The sequence below is a fragment of the Ornithodoros turicata genome, chromosome 10 (assembly GCF_037126465.1).
Source record: "Ornithodoros turicata isolate Travis chromosome 10, ASM3712646v1, whole genome shotgun sequence".
Taxonomy (NCBI): Eukaryota; Metazoa; Arthropoda; class Arachnida; order Ixodida; family Argasidae; genus Ornithodoros; species Ornithodoros turicata.
The window spans coordinates 5,854,214-5,869,014 of record NC_088210.1 but is presented as its reverse complement, the minus strand read 5'-3'; the positions used below and the strand labels follow the sequence as shown (position 1 = coordinate 5,869,014).

Below are 14,801 nucleotides of genomic sequence, written 5' to 3'. Positions count from 1 at the left end.
GCCGGCTGTGCTGTCTGGGGTTTTTCCTGGGTTTTCCTCAGACGCTTTCAGACATATGTCGGCACAGTTCCCTTAGAAGTCGGCCCAGGACGCACATTCCCCCAGGGCGTGAGTCGTGACGTTGCCCACATACGTCAGGCCGACAACGGCAAGCCCTATCACCACCACCACCACCTCTTCCGTGTCTCAGGTTTTTATCGTCGTTTTACAATGTATCAGCTCGCCTGCACCCTTGCACTTCTCTAATGATGGTGTTGCGTCAAGAGTTCACGATAATATTTACCTGCAACAGTTTGGCCCTTGATGGTATGATCTGTTAGGAGTACACTGTGCATATTGAGTACGGAACCAAGGCTGACGTGGACCTCCTCCGCTATGGCCTGGACGGTGGTCCGTCGGTCTGCGTGTCCACTATAGCGCAGCAGTTGCTGGTTCCTCACTGAGTGATGTTCGGCCACTCCGCTCGTCGTCTTCCAGGCTGGTTTGATCACGCTGAGGCATCTGCGCCATTTAACCGAAGTGTCATCGGTTGGTGCATTGTCCCTATAACCCGCAACATGCTCAGCATGAATCTCCCCTGCATTTCCCCCTTCAAATGCAAAACGCGGGTCGTGGCACGTCTTTCGACTTTACCTACTGTCGGCGCCACTTTGGGTTTGACTCCCTAGTGTACCATGGCGCGTCGGTCTGAAACGAATCGGTCTGAACCTTTTGAATCAGTCTGAGTCGTATGAATCAGTATGAGTCACGGATGGCTGCTGCGCTGCTGCTCTCCTCGAGTCGAAATGACTCATTTGCTGTGCGTTTTAGACAGGGTGTCGAACCCAAACGTTTTTCGTTCCGGTTACATCATAAACGATCCGATACCGGTTCTGCTCCGGAGCCAAAAAATTACGGTTCATACCGGTTTTTAACCGGTTCCGCTACTGCTAGGAATATTCATCCCCACAAAAAAAAAAAAATGAAAAAAGAAAAGAAATCAATGTTACAAAATGTAAACCCGTTTATTCCGCATACATGGTATTTCATATTAATAGACAGCTGTGAAATTTGTAGCTCCTGGTTCCTGTAGGTTACTGTCTGTTCAAATGGGCTTTCTCCTTTCTTGAAGCGCATGATACAAACGGACTTGTTTGTCGTGATGTCATACGTAAAGTACTTTCTTGCTGGGTTGGAGCGATTGCGTCCCATCCGAATGTCTGTTGTTCTGTCTAGCCAGCAAGCACCACCGCACGAGTACGACGCGAATCCAGGAACACCTTCACTCACAAACGCGCTCGACGGCTCCGTTTTATTTTCTTCGTGTCCCGTCCACAAAAGAGTTGCCACTTTGCACGGGCTTGCCCTCGCGTATACGTAAATGTATTCAACGTAGCTGCTCTCAAACAAGGGACGCGTTGCGCGACATTACCGATAAAGAAGCCGTTATGCAGCCCCCTTGGGTCGCTGTTTAGTTGAGGAGAGTTTGGGGGATCAAATTACAACAAACACTACGGCACATTGCTAGAGAGCCACATGTACCTCGAAGTCTGTGTGCCTGCGTGAACGATAAACCATTACAAAGGGAGCCTAAGGGTAATACTATACCGACATACATTCGACATTACTTCAGAACACACGACGTCTGTTTCATTCGCCTATCCGTAGTCCAATCCGGCGAAGTGTTTTCTAGGACCGAAAACCGTTAAATATATTTTTCGGTTTCCCTCCTGAGCGAAAAAAAACGTATACGGTTTCGATTCCGTTCCGGTTCGCACCAAAATAGCGTTTTTTTCGGTTTTCAGTTCCGGTTTTCGGTTCGCTCCGACACCCTGGTTTTATATCACTGATTAATGTAGCAGCCCGCTCGCTTCGGACCGTTCGAGTTCCAGGGAGAATCTTTCTATGCTTGTGCTTGTGCGGCTTACCGATTCATTGAGTAATCCATTCGCGTGGAAGTCGGTTTGGTGGTTGGGTTGTGCGCTGTGCTCGTGTAGCTCACTGACTCGTTTTCTAATCAGTTCGCTTCGCGCCGTTCGCGGGGAAATAATTATCTGTTTGGCTCGCTGAGTTATCGTGCGATTCACTCTCTTCGTGTTACACTGGGGACTGTTCGTTCTCGCTTCGCCACGGAATGGTCTGGCCACTCCTAATCGTGTGGGTGGGAACGGGGTTTGAATTGGTTTGCTCCTTTTTGGTGTTCCTCGGCTGATCATTCACTGGGGATGGATGCATTCGGCATTGGATTCGGCATGGATGCATTGAGCGGTCTTAATAACGGTTGCAGCCCTGGCGCTTCGGTTCAAGAAGGGGTGCAACCGCTGCCGTGCTCCTTGTGAGGGACTTGTTGTTTGCTCATAGTCACAGCGTCCCAGGCTGAAGTTCGAGGTTGGGTTTCCTAGACGTGTGCCATCCTCTGTGATCTGCCGGGCTCTTAGCGACGCGTTTGTGCCGGTGAGCGGACTGAATTTTCATGCATATGGTGGAAGGCAGGGCGGTCGTGCCAGTTAGCTGTGAAGTGTGAACGTGAGTAGGCATTTGGGAATTCGATGTTAACGGATTCGATGTTTATTTTCTGATTTACTGGGCGTCAGTGGTGGCCTGTCCAGATTCTCGGTTACTGCGTGATACAATACTGGCATACTGGTATATGACGAGGGCGTGAAAGCAAGTGTAGCTGAGTCGATGAAAGCTCAATGTGCACGTGGGGAATTAAAAACTAAACTGTTCTGTGTACGTCCGCTTTTTTACTTCGTGTTTCTTTATTTCTCTTGAATGCCGTGCTCATAGTGAGTATGTCATAATAAGCAGGGATAGCCACAGCAACGTGCGGCTGCCGGAAGCGCGCCTCTCTTCTCCTGAACCCTTTCTTTATAACAAATATGAGGTCTCCGGTCACGTGACTTGGTGACATCATCGCGTCACGTGGTGTCGTGACGTCACTGAACGAATCACTAAAACGAACTGAATCAAATGAATCGATTCAATAAAAAGAGTAATTTTGCCCATCACTACACTTTGTAGTGTACCGTGACCACAGGAACGTGGGCTTGTGTTGCAGCCAGTGCTGTGCCACGATTCCCATTTTTTTGGCGGCGATAATACTTTAGGAGCGCCCCTCGTATGATGACGAGATGAGGGTTTTTCATCTACGACTAGATCCGATATTAGCCCCAGTGTACAGCGAAGCACCCGAGTGGAGTGTCTTGCCTACTTGTTCGGTTCAATGTTCACTGTTGTTATTCCAAAGGAGGCGGACAGTGAAAAAGGCAAGAAGGTAGAAAACTACGCATGGGCATTGTTTGCCAACGTCGACTATGAAATCCTCGCAAACGAAGTTCTACCTGCCCGTTTCGAAGTCAGTCCCCATCGACGTTGGGGAGTGCCAGACATGTGGTAGGAGGTCTATTTTCGAACATGCATACTGCATGTTCCGTCGTAGTTGGATCTAGAAGAGCCTTTCACAGTGTCATCCACGTTATATTTCCCCTAATACGTGTTGTTTGTGTCGGTGAGTTTCTGCCAAAATAGTCTATGTATCTGTGTGTGCAGACTGCTACTCGTCGATGTTACCTGGACGTCCCTCTTGCCAGCTGTAGCAGATCTGTAAAAGCAGATTCTTTCTTCTTTCTACACTACTCTTCACCATCTCCGAACCGCTATATAGGACTGCCCTCGGTGGCGATGAAACTCCCCATTGATAATCTCAAAATACAGTTGTTGTCGTTGCCCTCAGTGTAGCCTAAGGGGTCTTTGCCTCCACGGTCTTGAGGTTAGAGCTTTGGCATGCACAGATGACGTAGCTTTGGCGCGACCAAAAGTTCGTGGTGCTCATATTTCTCGAGCACTTTTCGAATGTTTGTGGGGCGAGTGTGGTTGGGAGTGCCTGGTTGGAACACTGGCACAGCGCACATTCACAATTCGGTAATTTAAACTGGAGTAGGCAACCTTACTTGGGCGAGCCACTGTATGGTTCAACTGGAGCACGCGCGAGCGTAGTGATCATTTTGGGTGGAGAACGCCGAATGGTGATTGCCTAATTGTAGAGTCATGGTGTACATTTCGTAGGATGCTTTCTGCGCTGTTGGAGGGAGGGGGGGATTAAGAGGAGGACCGGACAGTTATATCCAACCTGCCAATATAAAGCACACCTGGTTAGTGTGTCTCCACCAAAGGATGCCTCTAGGAGTCCCTGTTGTGCATGGCGTACGAGCCCGTGGGCTGCGTGTACATGTGAACATAATACCCCTGTTAGACGGACTAATTTAGCGTCACTTTCAGCGAATGGCACTTGTACTTAGTACTTGTACTTAGACTTTACTTACCTAGTGTCATTCACTCTTACTTAGTGTCATTCGTGTGCTGTCACACGGTGTCTTTTAGTGACACACGGCAGAAAGTGCACTAACGATTTAGTGAGTCTCCCAAACTCACTTCACTTGTCTTCGGCTGACAAAGTGTGTATCTCGACGGCAGGCTTTGTGGCACAGGTAAAAATATGGAGAAAAAGCGAGGGGTCCCGACACCACAATATTTTTAAACAAGTATTTTCAGCAGCGTGTTTATTTTTTTAAGTAGAGTGTGAAACCGTGAAAAAAAAAAAAAAACATTTCATTACTCTCGTTAATAGCCTGTGAGAAATTCGCGGTCACGGCGACCCGGCGGCGGCCATTTTTCTTGTGGCACATGTTTGAGGTTAATTTGTTTAATGTGTGAAGAAGATTTACAGGAAGTGTTTCTAAATCAAAGAAAAACATTCTGAGGAAGGCATTCCGTTTATTCTTATCTATCGTAATTGCCATCATTACATAAGTGACACTTGCTTAAGGTGGACTCACTTCTTAAAACGTCTATGAGTAATTTTTGTTCGCAGGTTTTCGTAAACCTCGCTAAATTTCTACACGAAACAGGTACAGGGCTGTTCCCCTCTCGGGAATGACATATATTTGAAGGCCTGATGCGATCCGCCCAATTTTGGTGAATTGAAGTTTGTTAAATTTTCAATACATGGGAGTCTATGGGAAATGCCACAAAGTCGCTTCTCTCGGCCCGCCCGCCCGCGATATTTGGATCAAAATGATGTCATTCCCCACAGTAACAGTCGGGGAATTGATTGCAATCAACAAATTTGACAAGCTTACTGCAGTTTTCCAGATCCCTGCGAATGAAAATAACGGCTTTGTCGTTTGCTATCATGTCCTGCAAGCTGGCGCCGATTATATTACTTCCTTAGAGTGCGGGAGAAGAGCAAAGCGAAAAAAGCAATTTTGCTACGGTGCACTGAACTCCCTCCGGAAGCGAACGTTAACTAGACCGCACGAGTCCGCCTTAAGCCGTGTAGCAAGTACGTAGTGAAAGTGACATTCGCTAGTTGGTGTGCACTCCACGAAAATGACACTAAATCATCCCGTGTGATAGGGGTATTAGTGTACCCAGCGTGTAAATAAACTTGCCATTATTGGCAAAATATATCGGCGCAGTTTAATGGTAGCTCATCTGACGGGAAATCAGAAGGGTGTCAGTTCGATTCGCGCCAGCCTTGCAACCGCTGAATTTTCGTCGGATGTTGTCCTCGACACGTCTTATATTATTTTGTTTAAATTCAGTGTTAACGCCGCGAGACAACTGTAGCTATGAGCGGCGTACAGGTGTGGACAAACCGAGAGAGAACAGCAGGAAGGAGTGGGGGACATGGGGCTAGTATGCGACCTGGGCCGACTTCGGGGGAACTGCGCCGACATTCGTCTGGAGAGTCTTCGAAAAACGCAGGGAAAACCTCAGAGAGCACAACCTGTGGTAGGATTCGAACCCACCACCTCCCAGTCTTCAGCACGACCTTGGCTACCCACCAATTAGTGGGACGCCTTAACCCGCTCGTCCATACCGCTGGTCTAAATGTGTCGTGACGATGAAACGCAGATGTCGTGAAATGCAAATGCCGTAACGAATCTGCAAACTTCACCTATTCAGAATAAGAGCTACGGAGGGTTCACTCTGTTCACGACGTTAACATAACATAACAAGCGCCGTACTCCTCACAGCATGGAATTTGTTGGAATGTAGAACGTGAAAAAGCTGGCACTTAACAGAGAAACAAAGTACTTTGTCATACTGTCTTCCGTTATCAAAACGATGTCAGCATGTTCCGCTACCAGCACTGCTGTCATCAACGCGTTTCATTTATTCCTCACCTGAAGAATGGTGTTCTGTTTAAGATATCGCTCACAATTTCGTTTTTTCCTTTTCTAAAGGTACTGTGTGTATAAAATCACACTCCAGTCCAGGGGTGTGAAGTTCTTTTTCTTTGATTGATTTTTCTCTAAAATTCCGTGGCAGCATCTTGATGTTTTTTTTTTCTGGGAACTTCGAGGAGAGATTCGTATTTTCTCTGTGCCTGCAGATCCACAGCATGAACAGGCACAGGTGCGATGGCTCATACGTGCTTACGCTTGCTGCGATATGCATCATTCTGAAAACAAGTCAGAGTTTTTCAGCTACACCAGCATACAACGGTAAGGGAGTCCTTGGGTGGAATTAGGAATTGTTTTTTTTTGTTAGTTCCTGCAGCAATTCTTCGGCATTGAGTATTTTACGACACCAATGTTCATTTTATTCATGCAGACATGCCCTGCGACACAGATCAAGAGACATGTACAACCGAGGCCTGCCACAAGAGAGGTAAAATGATCGTCAGCTGCTATTAGCGTTCATTTGTTGACCAGTGCTTCATGGGGCATCGCTGGTGATATACAAGTACAGCAGAGACATTTATGTCTGATTATGGTCCTATTAAAGTGCTACACCGACTCGAAAAACAGCGTTTATTTTATTTAATCCACGAGAAGAAGGCGCGTCGATGATTCTGTATGCGAAAGTTCAACGCTTTGCATTTCTGTCAATTTTTGAAGATCTGCTGAGCCTCCACAAGTTTCGATGACGCAAGGAGCGGGTGACGTAATCATAAGCCCATAAATTGCAACGATGTCGTGTTCTGGAGATGGTACGCGTTTCCTAGCAACGGCGCCTGTGTCCGGGGAGGGTCCCGTGGTGGAGAAGTCACGTGACGCTGATCGAAAGAGAGAAAAATGGGAGAGATGCCTTCTCCCTCTTTTGTGTTTCCTCGAAGGTCGGAGCGGTCGTATGATATGTCACGTGGGGCTCCGCTAACGGAGTGCCAAGAGCGAGCCCCCCGAAGAACGCGGAGTGCAACAACATTGCCAGATGAGAGCCGGGCGCTCCGTCGGAGCCTAACATGACGTCACAGTTCTCAAACATAAAAATTAAATTTCTCTAGCCACGTCTAGCAATTTCTCGTCACGTAGAGCCAAAAGCATTTTGCAGGATTGTAAAGTGAGACAAGAAAATTTCGGCAACATAATTTTGGTAGGGTTCTGGAGACGCGAGATTTAGTCCGTAGTGCCCCTTTATGCACGCGTACGCTATCCCAAGGTAAAAGTGCTGCCGGGTACGCATCCACAGAAAAAACAGAGGAAGGTACGCAGAATATGAAAGGGGTAAACATTGAAAAAGGGGGAGACGTGACGTTTCGAGGCGAACGCTCTTCGTCAGACGAACGGAGAAGAAGAAAAAAGGTTTTTTTTATTCCGTGTTAGCACTGCGAAGCAACTGCGGCTATGAGCGCCGTACAGATATGGACAGGTGGAGAGAGGACAGCAGGAAGGAGTGGGGGACAGGGGGGTTAGTATGTGCCCTGGGCCGACTTCAAGGGGAACTGTGCCGGCATTCGTCTGGAAAGTCTTTGGAAAACCCAGGGAAAACCTCAGACAGCACAGCCGATGACAGGATTCGAACCCGTGTCACCTCCCAGTCTCGGCGTGGAAGGCGATCATCCTAACCACTATGCCACGGGAGCTGGTAAAAAGAAAAGAAAAAGGAAAAGGTTGAGGGGGAGAAGGTACGGAAGTTGCGCAGCGCATGCGGTCCATCCCATCAGATACATGCCAATGTCACCCGGGATGACATGTACTAGCGTAAGCCAATCAGGTAAAAGAAAAAGAAAAAAAAAAGAGCGGAAAAGAAACTCTTAAAAGCCCCAAACCAGCCTATATCTTCTCCTTGCAATGGAGTTTCTGCAGCCGCGGGAGCACCCTCTACCAGCCACGTGTTAACATTTGGGTAGTACCTTCGGGCGGCTCTGCTGGTTTCCTTTCCTTCGGTTGGACTTGCGTCGCTTATTGGTATCCGCTAAAGCGAAGTTTACACTCTTAAAAATGAACTCCACCACATAGCACGCTCTTAGCCAACCATAATCTCGAATGATATCGTTATCTGCCGTGATTTGTTGAAAACGGGAGGCGTACGCCTTTTTTGTGACACTTATGCTGTTCATAATTGTCACAGAAAAGGCGTACGCCTCCCGTTTTCAACAAATCAGGGCAGATAACGATATCATTTGTGATAATGGTTGGCTAAGAGCGTGCTATGCGGTGAAGTTAATTTTTAAGAGTGTATTGCAATCGTTCAGTGCAGTGCACACTGATTTAGTGGCTCCAGATTAGACAAAGTTACATTGCGCGTTCGTTATTTTTCGTAATGGAACACGAGACGGCGACAATCCTGCCAGGCGACGCTCGCCGACATAAAGGAAGTGTCTAATACCGTAATTTCACGCGCATCAGCCGCGGCTTATGCGCACGTTTCCTTTTTTTTTTTTTTTGCCTGCGCTCTGCGGCTTGTCCGCCGGTGCGGCTAATCTGATGAGTATTTTCCGGGGTATTTTCCCCATACCCCGTTTTTAACGAAAGGGCCGACAGTGTCTCCGGAACAGCACGGCCCCGCCAATGCACGAACAATACATAACAGGGTGCCTTCACATTCGAGTAGACTAACCTTCCCCATGCGGCTTTAACTAAACGGGTGACAGTGATTAATGTCTTCGGGAAGACCACTGACCCGTCCATTCAGAAAAAGCACGCAACAAGGGCACAATCCATTCTTAGTAGAACACTACAACCGTGCTGGAACTGTCCTTGGTTATGCACCATGCCGATCCCGGAATTGATTTTATATCTGCACCACCGTATTGCTTGCCGCTTATCTGCGATTGCGGCTTATACGCATGAAATTACGGTAGTACTTACTAAACACACACACACGTAAAGATACGATGATGAGGTGAGGCTGATAACGGCCAGCAGGCTGGACGCTGCCCCAGTACCATTTGTAGATGATGAGAGATGATAATGTAGACGAGAATTCAGGTGATCAAAGCAGGGTGGAAAGGCCTGTTGATGACAGGAAATCCCAAAGGTGACGGATACCTTGGTGCATACGAACGCTATCTGGACGATGGGCCCAGCACCTTTCTATGGTAAACGGGCGGTGATCGTTTGCATGCATTCCGTGCTGCAAGGTCTCGCGCTCCCGCTGGGAGTCAGGGCAGATCGTTCTACCCAATCGCCCATGGGTTTGGGTTTTTAATGTTCTGGTTGCTGACGGGTGGGTTGGTGTTCTGTTTTCATTTTTTGTGGAATTCGAGGATAGAAAGTCACTGAAAAGGTTAGCCAGCTGTAGGAGTCGAACCCACATCTTCTGGATTGCCGGTCCAGGGCTCTACCAATTGAGCTAAGCTAACACGCCTTCTCAGCGACTTCCATGGTGCGTCATCTGAAGGGACAAACCAGCCACTCTCTCTCACTCATCATCCTTTCACTCTTACATTTTTGCTCACTCATACAGACATTCATACGACGGGATCGACGCAGGCGGCAACTGTTGAACATGAGAGAACTGATGTTCCGAGGCCGGAACAACATAGAAGGAACAAATACATACAAATCCTCAATTTACCTAAGAAATTAACGATGAAAGATGAAAGTCACTGAAAAGGTTAGCCAGCTGTAGGAGTCGAACCCACATCTTCTGGATTGCCGGTCCAGGGCTCTACCAATTGAGCTAAGCTAATTGAGACTCCTACAGCTGGCTAAACCCTTTCAGCCCGAATACGAAAGAGAGTGCGTTTTTGTATTAATGCTGTACAAGTCGCGAAGGAGAGGAATTGAACAATAGATTGTAACTAGAATTACGAAGCGTAGAAGAACAATATTACATCTATTAAACCAGTAACCAAATACATGCATATAGGAGTTCTTACCTCCTTCAAAGTTTAATTTCAAAGAGTGCTTCATTCTCTGGGCTTATTGTGTTCCCACTAGAGCCCTGCACGGGCCGAGTTTTCCTGGCCCGACCCGACCCGGGCCCGGACCTTCATATTTTTATGCGGCCCGACCCGGCCCGGCCCGGTGACCCGGCGAGTAGATCCCGGCATAGTATTTCCAGCCGCGACGTACGCCTTTCTGGCAATTCTCAAACAAATTTATCAGTTAATTTATAAGGAGAGAAGACAAACATACAAGTGATGTCGGTTTAACACCATAACCGCACCAGACCAAATAAAATCCAGAAGGTACGCGGGCATGGGCTTTATCGTTACACTGTCAAGATTTTGCGGAGGTAGAGGATGCTGTCGACAAACTCCTTCTCCTAGTCCATGCCCCTCTCACCAAGCTTTGCCAAGTGATTGTGAAATTTCATGAGGAGCAATGTAAAGTGGCTTTCAGAATGTTCTAGAGGGTCGAATCATATGCCTAATGCAGTATCCCTTGCTTGTCTTTGCAAAATATGCACAGGAATGACGCAAGCGCATGATGATATGAACTAATGCATCTCCATTGTGTGGAATTAGCTGCGTGGCCCGGCCGGGCCTGACTCTCGGAAACATATTAGTCGGCCCGGGCCCGGCCCTGCCCACGGTGGTGGCGTATTTTAACGGCCCGGGCTCGGCCCGGCCCGGAGCACACAGCCAATAACAAGCCCGGCTCGGCCCGCGGGTCGGGGCCCGGGCCCGTGGAGGGCTCTAGTTCCCACTACTACCAGACTGGACTGTGTACAAGAGATAAACTGATGTTCTGAGGCTGGAACAACAAGAGGGGACAGGTACAAAGAAAGCCTCAAATTGCCTAAGAAATCAACGCCTCAGAACATCAGTTTATCTCTTGTTCAACAGGTGCCGCTTGCGTCGATTTCCGTCGTATGAATGTGTGTATGAGTGAGCAAAAATGTAAGAGTGAAAGGAGGGTGAGTGAGAGTGAGTGGCTGGTTTGTCGTCCCTTCAGATGACGCACCCCGAAAGTCGCTGGAGAGGCGTGTTAGCTTAGCTCAATTGGTAGAGCCCTGGACCGGCAGTCCAGAAGATGTGGGTTCGATCCCTACAGCTGGCTAACCTTTTCAGTGACTTTCATCTTTCATCGTGGACTGTGTATTTTTTCCTTCATCGCACAAGTGTCACTTCTTTGGTGTCAGACAGCTATACCCCTATCCATGACATTCTCGGGTAAACATAAACAAGCCCCCGCCACAACTTGCGGTGCCTCGAAGACTACCGGTTCTTCCGCGACTAAGGACTCTCGGAACCAGCCGCCATGCAGAATGATATCTTTCACTTTCCTGATTTGTTGAATTTAGCAATTTTAATTGTCATAAAAGGCGTATACGACCCCCTCTCGCCTCAAATCAGAAGCGATAACTGTATCAATAGGCAGTGTGGTTGGCGCACACTCTTAGAAATGAACTTCACCACATAGCACGCTCCTAGCCAACCATTATCTCGAATGATATCGTTATCTACCCTCATTTGATGGAAACGGTAGGCGTACGCCTTTTTTGTGACAATTATGAACAGCATAACTGTCACAGAAATGGCGTACGCCCCCCGTTTTCAACAAATCAGGGCAGATAACGATATCATTCGAGATTATGGTTGGCGCAGAGCGTGCTATGCGGTGAAGTTCATTTTTAAGAGTGCAGAGCGTGTTTGCTGTGAATCCGGAAGTCGTTTTGGCCCCAAACCGGAAGCGGTGCAAAAAGGCATGTATACTTGACGTTTACAGCGTATCCCACATTTTTTGAGTAAAGACAAATGGACATAACGCAAACGACCAGCATATAGGACAGTATTCTCTTCTTTTCCCCTAACGGAGGGATATATGTATATAGCCAACATTAGCTATTCACCAGCTCGCTCGCATATGACATTCACTTTGCTTCGTTTCTTGCCATATAGCTCGATTGATACGGAAACTGTTGAATCACAGTACACATCCGTGCGATGACTTCTACAGCCACGTGTGCGGAAATTGGATGCGTCACCACCCAGTGCCAGATGACAGGATTCGTTCCGGTGTCATGGACAACATCGAAGAGCAAGTCCAGTTGGACATCCGAAGTAAGTGGTCATCGTTCCGGTTCCGGTTCAGCTCCATGAGAACACACATATCGGTTCCGAACCAGTTCAAGATGCTCTAGACCGGTTCATTGCACAAGGTATATGCCCTAAAATAAACGGTAGGAAAGTTGCTTTCTCTTCCAGTTATGGATCCAGAGGGGAGGTCAGGATGTCCTGACTTGCTCCTCAATTTCTGTCTTCACATAGTGTTTGATTGGCCTAGATCTTGTATCTGCCAGCTGGACAAGGCTGGACCCCCCTCTCAGAAAAATCCTGGACCCGCCCCTGTTCTCTTCGCATGTCGTAGCGTAACTGTAAGACAGCCAGCAATTTTATATTAGTACAGACTCTGTCGTTCCCCCAAACGACCTTGAACGAGATGGCCTTTTTACTTTACAAACGATTCAGGCATGAGCTTCCCTATTTTTCCAACGTGCTAGCCGCAAAGTTGTGACAAGAATGAGCGTCCACAGGAAAACGAAACTATAAAGGGCCAGCAACGCACTGTCTCCAGCATCCAGTCTAAAGCAATCCACAGACCGACCGCTGTGGCGTCGCTCATGATCTCAGTTGTATCGCGACGTAAACCCCTAATTATCAATCATCAGCATCCAGCCAAACGTTAACCCCATCGATGCGGGCGTCCAGCTATGCCATTCCGCTTGTATTGGAGACTCGAGTTAAAAAAAAAAAAAAAAAAGAATGTCGCATGAACCAGTTTTGAAAGCAGTCGGTGCACGTGAGTTAGGTAAGATGAAAACGGTCAGTCGCGAACTGTCGATGCTCTGAAACCAGTGAAACGGTAACCGAAATTTTCTAAACCAGTTCGATTCCGGTTCAGCTCCAAAATGGTGACGGCTTTTTCCCAGGCTCGGTTCCAGAAAAAAATAAGGGTTCTTTCCGGTTTTCGGTTCCGGTTCGGTCTGATGCTCTGTTCATGACTAAAAACTGTGAGAACGGGTGTCGGCATATCATCGAAGGTAGATTGCTTGTGGAGTTGTACGTTCTTGCCATCCAGGTTAATCTCACATGCGGTGCTATCGCCCTAAGAATGTGTAAACGCGTGGGTTGGGTTTGGCGTCAGAAAAAAGTACACACATGTTGCAACAGAGGCGGTGAATATGTTCTGCAAGTTTTGTTGCGCTTCCGTTGCAAGCCTCAACTCTCGATCTTGAACATTTCCTGACATGTACGGCTTTGAGGCGTTCCAGCTTCCGAAATTAACGTGACTATCACGCAGGTACTTCAAGTACAGAGACTACTTGCAACAGTTATGAGTTGACATCGATGGCACTGTGTGCCACCTGCCGGCATGGACCTGTTGCACAAAAGTTTCCCCCGTAGACGACAGCGCCACAACTTCCTGCTTATGTGCAGAGCGTCCACGGTAGACGGCCGTGTTCAAAGTGGTCACTGCTTTACCGCTGTATCGGAAACGTAATCTCTTTTGTGGAAATCATTGCGCCACGATGTTTCAGAGCCGTTGTGCAAGCGATACATACGCCTGTGTACGGACAAACGTCCGGCTACACGACCACAGGTGGCGCTGCAGAATACGGTTCAGAGCGCCCCCAAACGTCGTGCAATAGGCCCAAAACCTAGTGTCCGTCAGATGTCCAAAGGTGTTCGTTTTGGCCAGGTCCCCCAAGGTCGCCATTTTCCCATGTATTTGTTCCTATCCCGATGCGTGCAATGCCGGAGGCCGCCCTTAGATACCCCATTGTTACCAGACGTTGGCTTGCGTGGATTGTAGCGCGCTAAAGATCCAGTTGAAGCACAATCCAAGCCAGGCCAAGTCACCGAAGGAGAAATGGACGACTGCAGCGCCTGCGGCGCCTGGTACGACAGGTACGCTATGTGATGCACGCAGCCGTGCACTAGATCCTTCCGATCGCTCAACACGTTTAAAAACGGGACCAAAAAGTGAAACACGACAGAGAAAGTTGTTATACGCGTTTTATTTGGACATATAAAGACTATATTCATTCGCAGAAACAACAAAAACATTTTGCCGCTAAACTTAGCGCGCTGAAGTGATCCGGAACGGCAACAGTGGGGTATCTAGTGGCGGCCTTCTTCGTTGCACGCTTTTTCGAGGTGAGTTTGGGGGACCTGGTTTTGGCAGCAGAGGCTGGTGCGGAACAACTGTAATCGCTGATGGGACTGACAAAATCCTGTCGGTTTTTCTTCCTTGTTGCGCAGAAATCCTGGGGCGGTATGTGGTCGGAAGTGACCGGAAGAATATTACCGACAAGGTGGTCACTGCCTACCGGAACTGCATGAACCGAAGTATGTGTCTGGTTGTATTTTTCTAGTGTTGACTAAGAAACAGCCGGTGTCTCGTTTCGAGGCAGGTCCATCCTAACGTAGGCAGCATATCCTTCAGTTTGGGACATGTTAGAGGACGAACAGATAGTAAAAGACAAGGTGAGGAACAAACAAACGTACAATACAGGACAGGACTATGTTGTACGTTTATGTGTTCCTACCCTTGTCTTCACCCAAAACTAAGGGATATGTTTAATACGGATAGCTTAATCAGCTCACTTGCATAAACCTTGTATGCTCAAGTGAATGA

At 47.9% G+C, this 14,801-nt stretch overlaps 1 protein-coding gene across 1 annotated transcript in view; it reads left to right on the top strand.

Moving 5' to 3' along the window:
- LOC135370355 (neprilysin-1-like) overlaps positions 1-14,801 on the top strand; it is a 101,231-nt gene that overhangs the window by 7,478 nt on the left and 78,952 nt on the right. Inside the window, exons 2-5 of the mRNA XM_064604090.1 lie at positions 6,380-6,491; positions 6,601-6,657; positions 12,062-12,223; positions 14,426-14,512. Of these exons, the coding sequence (XP_064460160.1) occupies positions 6,389-6,491; positions 6,601-6,657; positions 12,062-12,223; positions 14,426-14,512 (409 nt within the window). The 5' untranslated portion in view covers positions 6,380-6,388. The remainder of the gene's footprint in view (positions 1-6,379; positions 6,492-6,600; positions 6,658-12,061; positions 12,224-14,425; positions 14,513-14,801) is intronic.